We start from the raw sequence: 15,633 nt of genomic DNA, 5'->3' as shown, positions 1-15,633 counted from the left end.
CATATATGCTCCCTTTAGTAAATGAGAGGAACGTATAGGGGCTTTTTAGCAGGAAGCCTGAAAGGCTGAGGTGGTGTTTGTTTACAATGAGGCACTCTAATGTGCAATGCAGCGCGAACGGGATGGAAGAGTGCGACAAGCCCGTACCATACCCGCAACCGCCGAGCCCGATGAAAGCTGAGCTCTTTCCCTCTCTGAGCTCCGTACGCCTCCACCATCCTGCGTTTTCCATGTTCTCACCTTTCCTTTTAACTTGTAGTGACTAAGGAAATCGAGGAAAACCTGGTGTCAGTAACAAATCACACATATTCTCAGAAGCAGAGCGCACCCTGGATTACTTGGTAGTGGAATGGGAAACGATTCAGGAGTATAACATTTCAGCTAATTGCCTCTTTGGTCTTTTGGAACAAACAAATCATCACTTATTTTATTACTGCACACAAAAAAAATTGCTGTAAACTGTAGTATTATCATGTACAAGAAACTGTCACTTCCTTATTTATAGAAGAACACCTGCAGCAGAATAATTTCCCAGAAGTCCCTGTGTAACAGTGGAATTATGCAATTCAGTAGTGTCCAATGTTTACACAAGCTATTTGAGTACTATGTTATGGATCCATCATTATTAATATAATAATTGTTATTATTATAAACATTATGCAGTTTTAGACACACTGTATTTGCTAATTAGCTAGCTTAACTGTAACCTAGCAAACCCTTTAGCAGGCAAGTTGCACAGGTTATAGTGTGCTCTTTTTGTTAGCTACAATATACTGCTAAAAGTTTGTTGAAACCTAACCATCAAACCCATTTGTGCCTGTTAAACATCTCATTCCAGATTTATTCCTCTTTCCTGTTATAATCATCTCCGCTCTTCTCTTCCGTGAAGGTTCTCCACTAGATGTTGGAGCGTGACTGTGGGGATTAGTGATCATTCAGCATTAGGGAGATCAGACACTGATGTTGTAAGAGTGAGGAGGTCTGGGGTTCAGTCGGTGTTCCAGTTCATCCCAAAGGTTTGCAGGGGGGTTGAGTCAGAGTCAGGGCTCAGTGCAGGACACTCCAGTTCTTCCACTCCAACCTTCTCACACCACGTGCTTGGTGTACAGGTTCACTATCCTGCTGGAACAGGGTTTGAGTTGCAGTGAAGGGAAATTGTAACTCTACTGCGTACAAAAAAAATTGTATGCATCCAACTTTGTGGTAACAGTTTGGGAAAGAACCACATATGGGTGTGATGGGTGATCAGGTGTGCACAAACTTTTAACAGTTGTTGCTTGTGTGTAACACTTGTTATTGCATGTTTTTTTGGTTTTGTACTAGCAAATCCAGACACATTTGAGAGAACATGCCAATAACTGGATGGCATCGGAAAGAAATTCCCACTAGACCGAAGCCTATCCCGGGAACACTGGGTGTTTGCGATTGGCAATTTGAAATAGCCAGACTTCTTACTGGCATGTTTTTGGAGGTTGGAGGAAACTTGCACAGTGTTTCACAGGGAGAACATATAAAAACCCACACCAAAGTATCTCGAGCTCAGGATTCAACTGCAGACTCTGGAGCTGTGAAACATCTAACTTCCAGTTAGATTACAGTAAAAACGTTTTAATGTGATGGCAAATCCGGCACTGCTCTCAGGTGCGGTTTTCAGTACTGCTCATTGCCTAAATAAATAGAAATTCTTTGTGTGTGTGTGAAGCGTGAGAATAAATTTCTTGCTTTTTTTTTTTTTTTTTTTTTGCACCAGGTTTCCTTACACAGAAATGTTTCATTATAATTTGTACCAGAGCGTCTGAGTGGCTCTTTGCCATTACATCTACTTTATTTCTGATTTCTTCAGAGCTAAAGCCTTTGGTTCTTTAGTACAGACAAAGTGCTTGATCTTTGCATTAATTGCACCTGTAAGGTGTTGTGTAGCAAGTCTGCTTTTTTAGTTATTTTTTTCCCCGACAGCTTTAAGTAGCTGGGTTTCAGCAGCTTGGCCCAGATGGCTTTTCTTGCCCGGGCCATTTTCTGCGCAGGCTGACTGGCACTGGGGCGGAACGGAGCTGAGTGACAGTTCTGCTGGGGCGGGGAGGTGTTACTGAGGACTCTGTGATGATTCACTGACACTCTGCTTTTCCCCTAACATATCTGTGGTTACTTAGTAAAAGCAGCTGCTCAGGCGTCAAGAGACTTCATGACAACTGAGCTTTAGTTTGTTTAGAATGTCAGATTCGGTTTAGTGTCTGTAATTGCTGATTATTGTATTGCTGATTGCTGGGATTAGGAATGTGGGTCAGTACAGTTAATAGCTATAGGCGCACAATTAAAAGCAGAGTTTTGGAGAAAAAAATTGGGAATGATTTTGCTTCTTGTATTTACTTTTCTGTTCTCTTATTTCTTCTTCTTCTTCTTCTTCTTAGCTACGAGTCTAACTCATTTCACTAGTAATTCAATCTCAAAACCCAGTTTCAGTATGAGAAGGAAGTAAATAAATCACCCCCTTTTCTATCCCCTTTAGAGTCAGTAAGCGTCTTAACACGTCTTCCTTCCAAAATATCTTAATGAAATTTGAAAAACATTTGTAGAAAGTAAAAACATCTGCGTGAACAAGTTCCCCCTCCCATTCATTTTAATGGCTGAAAGGTTTGGACTGCTTGTATCTTCTTCACCTTTTTTTGGGCCAGTCCGCGATGTGCTGCTACCTGCCCGCTGCACACCTGTCGGCTCTGTCTTCTCCTCAATAGCACCTTCACCTTAGATCATCTCCTCTTCCTTTACGCTTGACTGGTGCCTGGCTATAGTGTAGAAAAAGGAGAACGCTGACTGCCTCTTCCCTTTTCCTCTGCTGCTTTGAAGTATAAAGTGTGATTGCTGTTGGATCGTGAATGCTTTCCTTGAAGCTTTTGACATGAAAAAGCAGTCTAGGATCTCTGGTTTAGCCCAGCGCCAATGATCCGGGACTAAAGCAATCAGCCCTGCTGACTATAAGGAGATACAATTACCGTAAGGAGAGAGTGAAGACTTGGGGAATGCAGTAAACACAATCAGACTGCAGACTTTACATTATGTCTTTGGCTCGTTTTAATCTCAGTGGGAAATGAGAATCAACTTTATTAGACGGCTTCGTTACGGTGCAGCATCCTCACACTAACCTGGAGATCAGTGAGCAAGAAAAACAAGAGTTACATGGTCATGTGTCCTGTATTATCATTATAAATTTACAGTATAAATGGGCTGAAATGATACATCATCCTGTCTGACGGCTCTTAAACTTTGATTTTATCTGAGCTTTCACTTTGGACTGTAACAATTTCAAACACGCTTTCCCATGACTCACAGTAAGGGTCGTGTCGTCTTCTGCCTGTACAGGCACACTGTTTGCTTAAATGTCACTCATGTAGATGAGTATTAATGATATTATGCATTGCTAAAACCCTGTGTCATCTCTATCCTGTGCTGGCACATCTATCCTGCAATCTGATAGCTCCATATAGCCTGAGCACAAGAGCACAACTGAACAGAGGAACACGAAGCCTGTCGATGAAGCACTTAATTGGATCGGATTCAGTTTGTAAATAAACGAAAATAAAAGCCGGCGGCTCTCCGTTTGTTTCAGAGTAGCAGAGGAGCGCCGATTTCCTCGGCTCTTCTGTCTTTCAGAGAGGATTCGTTCCTTCCATATTGCGTCTTAACCCTGCTGTGTGAGCCTGCACGAAACAGTCGAGGCGATAATGCATGAATCATTTCCTAGCGCTGCAGAAAGCAATTAGCTCTTCTAAATTACGATCCGGCTTCACAAATAGATCAATCAAGAGAATCCGTGCCACACTACGATGCAGCCGTGAGCTCATTCGGGTTCGGTTAATGGTGCCATGAATGGAAGAGCATAACAAATAGCGTGGCGTGGTTTGCTGTTGCTGAACCATTTAGGAGGGCTATTTAGCATCTTAGAGTTTGATGATTTGCTTTAATTGTGATTTTGTATTAAAACAAGTCAGATTAGCCCGTGAGGCTGAGTGGAATTTATATCGGCCAAAACGTCTCAGGTTTCAAAAGCGGTTTGTTTTACGCTGGTATCAACTGCAGGGTTGCTTAAGTGGAAGTCGTCACATCTTCATCTTAAAATGTACAACACAGAGGAGTTTAAATGTACACTAATTGCTCTTAGGCTTCATTCTGATTGCCAGTCTGGATGTTAAAGGAAGACCTTCTTTCCAAGAGTCTTACTTGGAATTCTGGGATTTTTTCTTGCGGCATCCATTGTTGGGAAATGGGTTCCATCAGTAATCGTCGATCTGGGTTTCACTTACACTTCAATGGGTGTTTAGGGTGAGAGCCGAAGAACAAACATTAGATGTAAGGACTCTTGAAATCCGTCTATTTACCTGTGACCGGAGAGCTAACACACGACTGATCCTTCTGTCACACACACTGTTTATTTAACCTCCCTTACAGCCTGACTGACCACGCTGTTAGCCACATTCAGTAGTTCCTGATATCACTCAGGACATTTCAGGTTTGCATTCTACACCTTCATCGCTTTAATCACCTGATCAAAGAATTGTCATTGCCATTCTACAGAACTGAAAATTACATCTCAGCAACCGTTATTAAATTCCAGCTGTTGACGCTAGCATGGACGGTGAGGAGAGAATATCAGGCATCCGGCCAGGTGTGGAGAGATGTCTCGTCCTCGTTGCTGTTTGTGGCCCTGTGACTTTTGTTTGTTCTGACCAGCTGTGCTCTGATCAAAGCTCCAAGCAGTTAGCACAGAGGCCGTTGACAGCTCAGCGTATTCTCCGAGCTCTGATCTGATCAGCCAGCTCGCTGTGCCGAGGTGTCTGTGAGGTAATACATTTTCAGTGGATTAATTGACACACCTGTGTTTGGTTCCCCAGCAAGCAATCACAGTGCACTCATCGCCTGTCCATCAGCACCTGCCATGCAGCTGTGTCCAATGGATTGCAATTCCTCTTTGACTAACAGCTAGACGCACACTCGGATCTTCCTGCTTTTACAAGTTACTCAATTATTGTTGGCCACTTTTTGATGCACCTGATAATGCTAAACTGAAACATTTAGCTGTCCTGGTGTGTTAGCTGAATGCTAGCCAGATGTTGGGTTGACATATATATACTTCAGAATAAAAATAAAATATTAATTTGGCCAATTTGATGTGCATGATATACGCCTCAAAAATAACATCTTAGCCAGTGTATATTGTCAAAATGTATAATACAATAAATGAAATATAAACTGATTAAACTTAAACCGCAAACCTTGGAAGACAATTTTACTTCTGTGAAATGCTTGAAAAATCTGCAAAGCTAAAGTCAGTTTCAAGCTTGAATCTCATATCTGATTTCTTTTAGTCTTATAACTGGAAAAACTAATAAAAATAAATGTGACTAGATTCTAGATATTTTGTTTCTAAGATGTCTTTTTTGTTGCAGTGTGTATAACAGGGTTGATCTACACAATATGGCTGCTACAGTAGTTATTAGCATTAAAGTAAATTTAAAGTGTTAAACCCCAATTAGCTAAACTCATAGACACAACTAATAAAGTGACATAGAACTAATAAACAGAAAATCCCATATTTGTAAAAGCTACTGTTCTAACATTTGGGGAATTTATTTCTTTTTCTTCTTCATTTGGGGAAGTGCTTTTCTCTTGCTCCGTGACACGACGTGAATATAATAAGATCATGGTACATTTTGCATTTTAAATAAATGTGTCCAGCATTTGAGAAACGCAGAAATTTGCACCATTTTCCTGAAAAATGATTTGAAATATAGTAATAGAAGAGATAATAGAAGAATGGGGAATTAGACTTAGGTAAACAGATAGATAGATAGATAGATAGATAGATAGATAGATAGATAGATAGATAGATAGATAGATAGATAGATAGATAGATAGATAGATAGATAGATAGATAGATAGATAGATAGACACAAAAATGTAAGACTAAAAAATAAGTTAAATTAAATGTAGTAGTGCAGATTTAAGCATATCAGTTTTGGAGTATTTGCAGTTTTCTGGGTCACCTGTTTGCTCGCGAATGAAAGTGTTGGACTTCCTCTTCATGACTGACCCAGGCTTGACTGGGGAAATCATATTCTTTTGCCATACTAGCATCGTTTCTGTCCTCAGTTCAGCCCTGAACAATTCCTCTCTTTTGGACAGGTGATCTTTCTTTCAGCATGTTCTCTGCTTTGATTAAGATCTCATACTCTGTATCCGAGCAGTCAGTTTAAATCATTTCCATTTAGTGACAGAATTCCCAGCCACTCCGACAAATCTTGCGTTTCAGACAGTCGCTTTGTAAATTTCATTTTTCAGTCACATTCGATTATAGAATCTCATCAGCACCTTCCCCGAGGGCCGTCTCCCCTTTTTTCCAGTTGTGTAGAGGAGCAAATGAGTGTGATGCAAACAGCCATATGCCGTAAATGGCCTAGTAAATGAATGTCAATTATGTGGGCCAATTAGGATGATGTGTTTGCTGTGTAAACAGAAGCTGTTTGTGCTTCTGCAGAAGATTTTTATCTAAAGCTCCGGGTCCTTACTGAAAGCTTCTCAGCTGCCAACCTCTGATTCTTTTCTTTCCGACTGAAAATGTTTGCTTTAGCGACTCGTATTTTAAGACTTATAGAAAGAGCAATATGTAGAAGCAGAGAAAAAGTCTACTGAGTTCTACATGATGGTGAGTCGAGTGAAAATTGGATAGTTTTTTATTGTTTATTGTAAAAAGGTGTTACAGAATGGTATAATTGTTTTTTCCTTTCCATATTTTTCTGGATTCTTCAAGAAAAAACGTTTCAAATCTAATTTATGTTGCATTTTTTTCATTTGCAAGTTTTAATGTGACTTCCTCTTGTATATCCCTGTCTAAGTGTTCACTTAGCAAGAACTGTGCTTTTTTTTTTTTTTTAACCTTCTTTTCTCGTTACACTCCAATGCCTTGTGTCTCGTTTTGTCACATTAATAGACAACACAGAAGCTGACTAGTGCCTGAACTTGTCTGTAGAAGACTGCATAATAAAAACAAGACCTCTGCAAATGGAGTATCGCTGGGCCTCTCTATTACTCATGAAGGAATTAGGTGTCATGATGAACCACTGATGAAGAGTGATGTTCTCAGAGCCTGGTCTTAAATGGAGCATAGGGTGAACTCCCGTCTCCATAACTGGATGTTTTCCTTCAAGCCAAACCCTGTTCAAGATGCATTAGTGGTCACAGGTGTGTCATGTGACCAGGCGAGAAGGTGGGGCGGCTAGAGTTAAGTAGTTAACATCTGACTCAAGTGACTTTTCTTTAGCCTGGAGAAGAGCACGGATCATCTCTTCATCCATCCGGCTGGAAGCCTCCTCAGATCTCATAATGATTTCTTTTCTGAGCCTGAATTAATCTTCATTTTATAATTTAATTTGCACTCCAGGAAGACCTGCATTTCATCATCACATCCTACAGCTATCTCACCTGACTTCCTGACTCTTCTGCCTGGATTTCACAACTGCACTGTGGACAAAGTTTGGATCTTCTCTAGTGGGTCATCATGTTCAGCTCTGGACAACTCCTCTCTTCTCTGAACTCTGGCATCCTGCACTCCCCAGCGACTCAGTTCTTCCCTGCGTTTCCCAGCAGACTGGGCCATCCTCAGCTCCTGATCCCTGCCCCACTGCTCAGCTATGAGCTGCTTCGCACCTACCTCCAGCCTGAGCCTTGTAAACAAGCTCTGCTGCTGTCTTCACAGGCGTCTTCCATGGTCCGACTTCCCAGTGACACCGGTAAGAGTCATCAAAATTGCTGGGTATATCAGGTACCTTCAACCTGTTTAATTAAGACTGTATTAATTATTGGGATGAAATATCTTTCAATTATTGTCTGTCACAACAAAACAAATACATCTTTCTCTAAGAAAATGTCTTTAAAACGACAATATGTTGTCTTTTGGCCAGTGTGGCGGCAAAAGAAGTAGATTGTGTTGCTTATTTAGGCAATATATTTTAAATAATGTACATGTAATTCACAGTATGAGAGGTAATTTGAGGATGATGGCCTATTCTCTGATAATAGCCATCCTTGGCATTTAATGGGACTTGAATGTTTACAAAGGATCAGCTAACAGCTTGTAACTAACAATCAATTACGCGGCTCCGCCAGAGAGAGCTTAATGAATGCAGCGCTAATTAGCCAATCCAGAGCTGTTAGTTCCCCCCGTCAGCCGCTGGCATCCACCTAATTGGCCACATGCTTCCAGATGAGCCACGGCCCGCCAAGCAGCGGCGCGCTCGTGCCAACTACAGCAGCTGGCAGCTGGAAGAGCTGGAGAAGGCCTTCAAGAGCACGCACTACCCTGATGTGTTCATGCGCGAGGCCCTGGCACTCCGACTGGACTTAATCGAGGCTAGAGTTCAGGTACAACCTCTTTAGATGCCTTTATGTTATTGATGTTCACTGACCTTATGATTAATGTCATACAGTGTGTATGTTGGCTCTTCTCCATATCACTCATGGAGAGCTACTCGATGACTGATATGATAGTGCTGCAGTTTCCTTCTTTCTAGTCTGATAACGTCTTGTCTGGCCAAGTAAGGGCTTAGTAATTAGCTGATAGCTGCTTTTTTTCTAGGAAAGATTTAACACTGTGCAGCCCAGTGGCTCCTCACGACTGGAGCTGAGTATCCATGTGTGTTTATATGAGAAATGGCACGATACCAGAAAAAAATGGTGATGGACATCAGAAAAAAATAAAAAATATATCAGATATCAGATCCTGTAAGAGAAAGCAACGTTTGGAATAAGAAATGTATTTATGGAACTGGAAATGTTTACACATCAAGATACTGTTGCTTGTTTTAGGATTGATTTTTATAGTATTTGTAAATTTTTATTTATGTATGCTGTTGACTTGTAAATAAGTCGTTTTTTATTTTGCTTCCTGTGATGTGCTTCAGTAAAAAAAAACAAAAAAAACCTTTTAAAACCTTTTAAAACATATTAAAACAATAATCAATAAGTATCAGTATCCAGTGATAATTTAAGTATCAGAATAGGAAAAAGTGCCATTTCTATACATTATAAATATTTATCATTATTATTAACGGATGCTTTGTGTCTTCATGGTGCAGGTGTGGTTCCAGAACCGCAGGGCAAAGATGCGGAGACAAATGAAACTTCAAGGCCAGAGTGGAGACCTGTGTGGGAAAGACAGTGAGTCCGGACAACAAACACCATCCAGGAGGAGCACGGAGTCAGACAGCGACCAGGTGCCATGCTGGGACAGCAAACAGGAGAAGACCGCTGGACACAGACTGCACCCGGGGGCCAGACAGCCGACAGGATCATCAGAGACCAGTCCCGAGGAATTCCGCTTCTGCAGCATTGCTAAACTGAGGGCCAAGGCCAGGGATTACGAAGCTGAGATCCACAGCACTGCGGCCAAGGGTGACAGGAAATGGTGCTTAAAAGCTCATGTGTCTGAAAGTGACTGATGAAGCTGTGGGTTCCTGAACTCCACTGTGATGTGGGAATATCTGAATTCTAGTTTATTTATTGACACAAGTGGTAGCTGCATTTCTTTATTTTAGCCTGATATTTCGGTGTCTTTTGCATTAATATACAGTACGTGAATATTTTCGAAACAATATCTGATCACAAAATATTAAAGTTGTTTCTGTTGTTTTGTAACAATATTAAAATTCATGTGACCTTTCCTAGTGTTAATATTTCAAAAAATGTTAGCAGGAAAAAGCATACGATCAAAGCGTACTAATGCTGAGCATTTACACTGTAATTCAAATTGTGTTATTAAACATATTGCAATATGAATCATGATCATGATCGTGTCTCTTCTGGCTGGATAGATGGAAACATACCATTTGTTTTGGGCAAAACATTTAAACGAATGTTACTAAAAACTAATGTTAACTGATTTATCTGACAAGGAAACGAACGATGAGCTCATCAATGGCTTCATCTTCAGTCAGCTATCCTGTTTCACTAACTGGAGAAAGACACAGGATGTCTGCAAGCTGCCACAAGCTCACTGCAAACACAATGGGGACAGATGAAAAATGACTGCCCTTTCTGACAGAAGTGCTCGTGAAGATTGTCCTGTTTTTCTCCTACTTTTTCTTTCATACCACATGTAGGTGTTGACTACAGAACAATTTAACATCTTCCAAAAATAATTACATCTGATTATTTAGTGCAGGTGAGCCTAATGTGTGCTCAGGACTTTTTGTAGATTCAGAAAAGCTTTCCTGATAGATAAAGATATAGATATAACTCAAACAGCCGAGGTTGTGCGTATTTATCATTCTAAATATCTGTACTGCACCAATGCATTTGTCAGATCCAGAGGATTACTTTATCACTGCCACAGCCTTCTTTGAGAATAAAAACTCGGAACCTAGAGAAAACATTTACACAACTTTTTCCAAATAACAGTTTTTTTTTTTTTGTCAGTGTAGCTTGAGTGACAGTCAGTAAGTGCACCACTGAGAGATCAAGCTCACTGTGATGTGATAACACCCTCTTCTGGTCTTGGATGCATCTGCAGAGGCCTTTAAAATTAATAAATAAGTAAATTAATTTTACAATAGCGTCCGACTGATATCACAATATATAATGGGTTTAAATGGGGCGGTGGTAGCTCAAGTGGTTAAGGCTCTGGATCGTTGACTGGAAGTTCAGGGTACAAGCCCCAGCACTAGACTGCCACTGTTGGGCCCTGACCCCAACCCTCCAAGGACGGGATATCTGAAGAAAGAATTTCACTGTGCAGTAATGAATATGTGACAAATAAAGACAACTCAACTTGAATAGATACCAAATACAATAGCTGCAGTTGCTTGCTTTGGTGTTAATAAGGATATCTGAAGAAATGTTGAATGCCTGAACAGATTATAAATCACAGCTATTATAGAAAATTTTATTTCAGTTCTATTTCATTTCATATGAGCATTCATTATAATTATAAACAGCAATAATGAATGCATTATGAATGCATATGAATGCACTACTATGATAAAAGCAAAAGATGAACATTTATAAGGCCTTAATATACAACTAGCAGGTTTTTATATCAAAATCAAAAAATCTGCTAAGACCCTGAATTAAAAGAAAGAATAGAAATAAGCAAGCAGGTGAAAAAAATGGTCTCTTTAGGCATTCCTAAATAAATAAATAAATAAATAAATAAATAAATAACACGTCAGGGCATTTTGTTATAAGAAAATAATCAATGACACAATGACATGATCTCTTACCACTCTAAGATATTTTCCAATAAGTGTTCTATTCCTTTTATACTACAGCAATATGCAATATTCAATATGTACACTGCATTTTTAATGACACATCATGCCTTTTTATCTGCTTGTAGTTTATACTGATGAACAAGTTAGTTCCTGTTATCTCTTACAGCAGTTGTTCCTTTGCATGTTATTTCCACTTTTTCGAAGTTAACAAGAAAAAAACATCACTAAACAAACAAACAAAAAACAAATAAATCAGACTTTCATGTTACAAAGAATCCAGAAAGACTCTTTGTGTTGGAAAACCTAAACAAACAGCTGTTACAAAGCACTGACACGAAAGGGGCTGTGCATTATATTTCAAGTAATAAACAGCTCAGAAAAGCCTGTTAACAAATATCAATATTTATTTATTGTATTGTTTACAGTAATACACAACATGAATATTTATTTATTTACTCTACGCTGTGGACAGTAGGCCAACCTTCCCCTCATTTCTGTTAATAAAGTGTGGCGAAGTGATATGGAAATGTAATGCGGTTATGATCTGCCCGGGACTACTTTACATGTTAACTGAAAAATAGCTGCGCACGTCTGTCAACCAATCAGAATCCAGCATTCAGCAGCCTCTTTAGTAATAAGGCTTTAATAGTACATGTTATAGAAAAATAATCAGGGTGCTGTGTTATAACTTAAGTGCAGGTGGATAGAATTATCTTTAAATAGATTCATTGCTATTTTATTTTAAAAGCAAAGAAGGCAATTAATGTCGAGTAAACGATAATCCCACTCTCAAGCTAGTGATATGGTTTATCTATGGCGCTTCTTGACACCTTTAATAATCACCATCACAACTTTGTTAGACTGTACTTTTTGGTGAAACAGTGACCTCTATGGGTAACAAGTGCCGATAGGAACAGATTTTATTTCTAACGTGGTTCATGGGGGGTTTCCTGACTCTAAGCATCGCCTAAGAGCAGAGAGAGGGATAGAGAAGGAGAAGCAGGAGTTTAGAGGAGGATGGCGGCCATCAAGGCTCTTCAGCAGTGGTGTAAAGTCCAGTGTGATGGCTACAGAGATGTGAATATAATCAACATGACCACTTCATTCAGAGACGGACTGGCTTTCTGCGCTCTCATCCACAAGTTCAGACCCGACCTCATGTAAGAATGACTTTTAAATGGACTTGAACATGTTGTTTAAATGTTTCTAAATGTGTAAAAATACAAAACACCAGCAACAATTTGTTTCCAGTTTTGTTGTTGAAGTTGTTTGTTTGTCCTTGGAATCTGTAACTGAGTTTCAACTGTTACTGTAACTCATTTATTTACTTTCAGAGACTCAGAGTAATTTGTTTCCAATCACCTCAGTACAAAATATTTGTTTCATAACCTAAACAATGGTAATCATTAACGTTTGAATGAGTTGAGAACGGAAATAATCTACAGTTCATATGCATTGGCATCAGTTTGGTATGAAGTTGAACAATCTCAATATCTATCTATCTATCTATCTATCTATCTATCTATCTATCTATCTATCTATCTATCTATCTATCTATCTATCTGTCTATCTATCTATCTATCTATCTATCTATCTGTCTGTCTGTCTGTCTGTCTGTCTGTCTGTCTGTCTATCTAAAGATAAGGATATTAGTTGTTTTTGATGCCTGACCATTGATGATAAACAACAAAGTGTTTGTTAATGCATCCTGTATTTAATACTGTATTAAGTGTCAGTTTTGAAAATAGTGTATAATATTAGAAAAATACAGCCTGGTAGCTTTAGACACTAATATCTAATATATGGTTAGGATTTTGTCTCACACTCTTAATTATCATCAGCAGATTTAGATTCTCTCCTGGACATGTTGACGTTGTAAACATAAAGCTGAGAGGAAATTGTGTGTTTCTATATCGTCTGATATCAACCCGGATGTTAAACACTTTATATAAGCAGTCCTATTTTTCCTAATGTGACTTACGTCTGTTTGTTTCCTTTCAGAAACTTTGACTCCCTGAGTAAGGACAATGTGTATGACAACAACCGTTTGGTAAGATTTCCTGTTTCCTGGCTAAGGAAATGACCAAATATATACACTTTTTTTTTTTAATTTCATGTTTAACGTAATGTTTTCAGGCAACACAGAGTCACAGGATGTAGCTTTTTAACTGTCTCACAGCTCCATAGTCACAGGTTTGATCCTGCGCTCAGGTTACTGTCATATGTTCCTCTAGATTCTCCGGTTTCCTAACCCCCAAAAAAACAGTGCCAGGAGGTAGATTGGCTAGACTAAGCTGCCCCAAGGTGTGAGTGTGCACATCGCCTCACACCTAATGTAACTGGGAAATCCTCTGGATTGACTGCAGTCCTAACCGGGATAAAGCGGTTACTAAAAATATGAATGGCTCAGGCTTGTTGTAGATTTGGACCGCCTTTTTCTCCGGTACTTTTGGTATGACACACTCTGTGGTTGATCTGCATATATTTTAAATGAGGTGGTATTATGTGCAGGGTTCAAAGGTCATGATGTGTAAATTACAGTGTATATGGGTGGGTAGTTTTACGATGCGTGCGATCTAGACCACGTTGTAAACTACAATCAGACTTTATTTATTTCCAGGTATAATTGGCGTTGAATTTGGACCTGATTCCTGACTCCTAGAACTTAGAGGTTTTATCTATAAAACTAAAAATCTAAAAAATAATACAGCAAATAGCATTAACATGGCAGTGAATGGCTGCTTTGGTCAGTGATCTAATTGTTTTGTTTTTTTCTGAGGAAGTGTGTACTGAGGGTCTGAGCCGGAGTGACCACAACTGGGACATTTCCATTATGAAAAGCTTTATTTCCTTCCCGCTACCTTCCTTCTGTCCTTTCCTCCTCTAAGGGCCCAGATTAAGGGCCCCTGCAGTGAGACACACATGATGACCTGTCCTGAAACGCTCGCTGCTGCCGGAGGAACCTGAGCTGTGAGGAATAACTCCAGTTCATCCATTATGAAGCAGTGTAGCTATCGAACATCTGATCCTTTCCGTCAGGATGAGCTTACTTCTGTTCTACTACTGTCATGACAAATGTTAGGTCCTTTGTACATTTTAAATGCTAAACATAGCCAGGCTGTTTATTGCAGCGCTATAACTCTGTTTTCTTCATAATGTATGGGTTTGGTCCTAAAAAGAGTCCTTCTGTGTTCTGGACATGGTGGCAGACTTGGTTCACTTTGATCTATTCTTCATGTTATTGTCTGTGTAAGCTGTTTTAAACACTGGTGTGTGTGTGTGTGTGATGGAAACAGGAAAACAGCTTTGGCCCTTCTCTATGTGTCCTGCACTCTTTTACAGAAGCAGCTGCCATGCAGGAGGATGTGGAGCCCTGTATAATTTAATGAGCCTTGTCCAGGTCAATCCTAAACAATACACCTCCCCGGTCCTCTTTTCCAGGCCCTGGAGTGTGCACAGGAAATGTGTTATTCACTATGCGCTCACTGACCAGAGCTCCAAAAGTAAACTTAGTCTCTCTGACCTTTTTTCTATTTAGAGAGACTCCCAGGCTTTCTCATTTGAGTGCTTATAGTTAACAGTAATAACACACATCATTACATTCTATTGAATTCACGAGTTTGACTGACCAGAAGGTGGATTTCTATAATTTTATACGACGGCACGGCTCTGACAGAAGTGCAGGCTGTAATTCAAGCGATTATATTATTCTGCTCGTTCTAGTATGTTATGGTTTTTATATTAATAGTTGGATAACAGGGATTTGTATGGCAGACACACCACATAATCTAACAGAAATAAATTAAAAATGTGCAAAATATTTATTCTTTAATATGGATCAGTTTTCTGTATAAAGATACTGGTTTAACATTTCTGAAAGAACTCTCAGGTGTGTGTGTATGAGAGAGGGAGAGAGAGAGTGTGTGTGTATGAGAGAGGGAGAGAGAGAGTGTGTGTGTATGAGAGAGGGAGAGAGAGAGTGTGTGTGTATGAGAGAGGGAGAGAGAGAGTGTGTGCGCGCGTGTGTGTGTGTGAGAGAGAGAGAGCGTGTGTGTGTGTATGAGAGAGGGAGAGAGAGAGAGAGTGTGTGTGTGTATGAGAGAGGGAGAGAGAGAGAGAGAGTGTGTGTGTATGAGAGAGGGAGAAAGAGAGAGAAAGTGTGTGTGTGTATGAGAGAGGGAGAGAGAGAGTGTGTGTGTGTATGAGAGAGGGAGAGAGAGAGTGTGTGTGTGTATGAGAGAGGGAGAGAGAGAGTGTGTGTGCACGTGTGTGTGTGTGAGAGAGAGAGAGAGAGAGCGAGTGTGTGTGTATGAGAGAGGGAGAGAGAGTGTGTGTGTATGAGAGAGGGAGAAAGAGAGAGAAAGTGTGTGTGTGT

The 15,633-nt window shown here is 39.9% G+C and overlaps 2 protein-coding genes across 2 annotated transcripts in view; both read left to right on the top strand.

Annotated features, from left to right (window-relative positions):
• Positions 1-122: 122 nt before the first annotated feature.
• On the top strand, positions 123-9,641 carry si:dkey-43p13.5 (paired mesoderm homeobox protein 2). Its single transcript, XM_058378197.1, has 4 exons — positions 123-203; positions 7,541-7,781; positions 8,255-8,412; positions 9,126-9,641. Exons 1-4 carry the CDS (start codon positions 123-125, stop codon positions 9,486-9,488), a joined length of 843 nt encoding a protein of 280 aa, XP_058234180.1. The 3' UTR covers positions 9,489-9,641.
• Positions 9,642-12,184: 2,543 nt separating this feature from the next.
• The window catches only part of micall2a (mical-like 2a), a 16,454-nt gene continuing 13,005 nt past the window's right edge, over positions 12,185-15,633 (top strand). The window contains exons 1-2 of the mRNA XM_058378444.1: positions 12,185-12,418; positions 13,260-13,308. Of these exons, the coding sequence (XP_058234427.1) occupies positions 12,276-12,418; positions 13,260-13,308 (192 nt within the window). The 5' untranslated portion in view covers positions 12,185-12,275. The remainder of the gene's footprint in view (positions 12,419-13,259; positions 13,309-15,633) is intronic.

The sequence above is a fragment of the Hemibagrus wyckioides genome, linkage group LG24 (genome assembly GCF_019097595.1).
Source record: "Hemibagrus wyckioides isolate EC202008001 linkage group LG24, SWU_Hwy_1.0, whole genome shotgun sequence".
In the NCBI taxonomy this organism is placed as follows: Eukaryota; Metazoa; Chordata; class Actinopteri; order Siluriformes; family Bagridae; genus Hemibagrus; species Hemibagrus wyckioides.
This window is presented reverse-complemented; position numbering and strand designations above follow the sequence as displayed.

What these genes read in the sequence shown, in the direction of transcription:
- si:dkey-43p13.5 (XM_058378197.1), top strand. Translation starts at nt 123, where the DNA reads ATGGAAGAGTGCGACAAGCCCGTACCATACCCGCAACCGCCGAGCCCG. An exon ending in CCGACTTCCCAGTGACACCG is followed by an intron (nt 7,782 to 8,254) that starts GTAAGAGTCATC and finishes ACATGCTTCCAG; the next exon opens with ATGAGCCACGGCCCGCCAAG. An exon ending in TAATCGAGGCTAGAGTTCAG is followed by an intron (nt 8,413 to 9,125) that starts GTACAACCTCTT and finishes TTCATGGTGCAG; the next exon opens with GTGTGGTTCCAGAACCGCAG.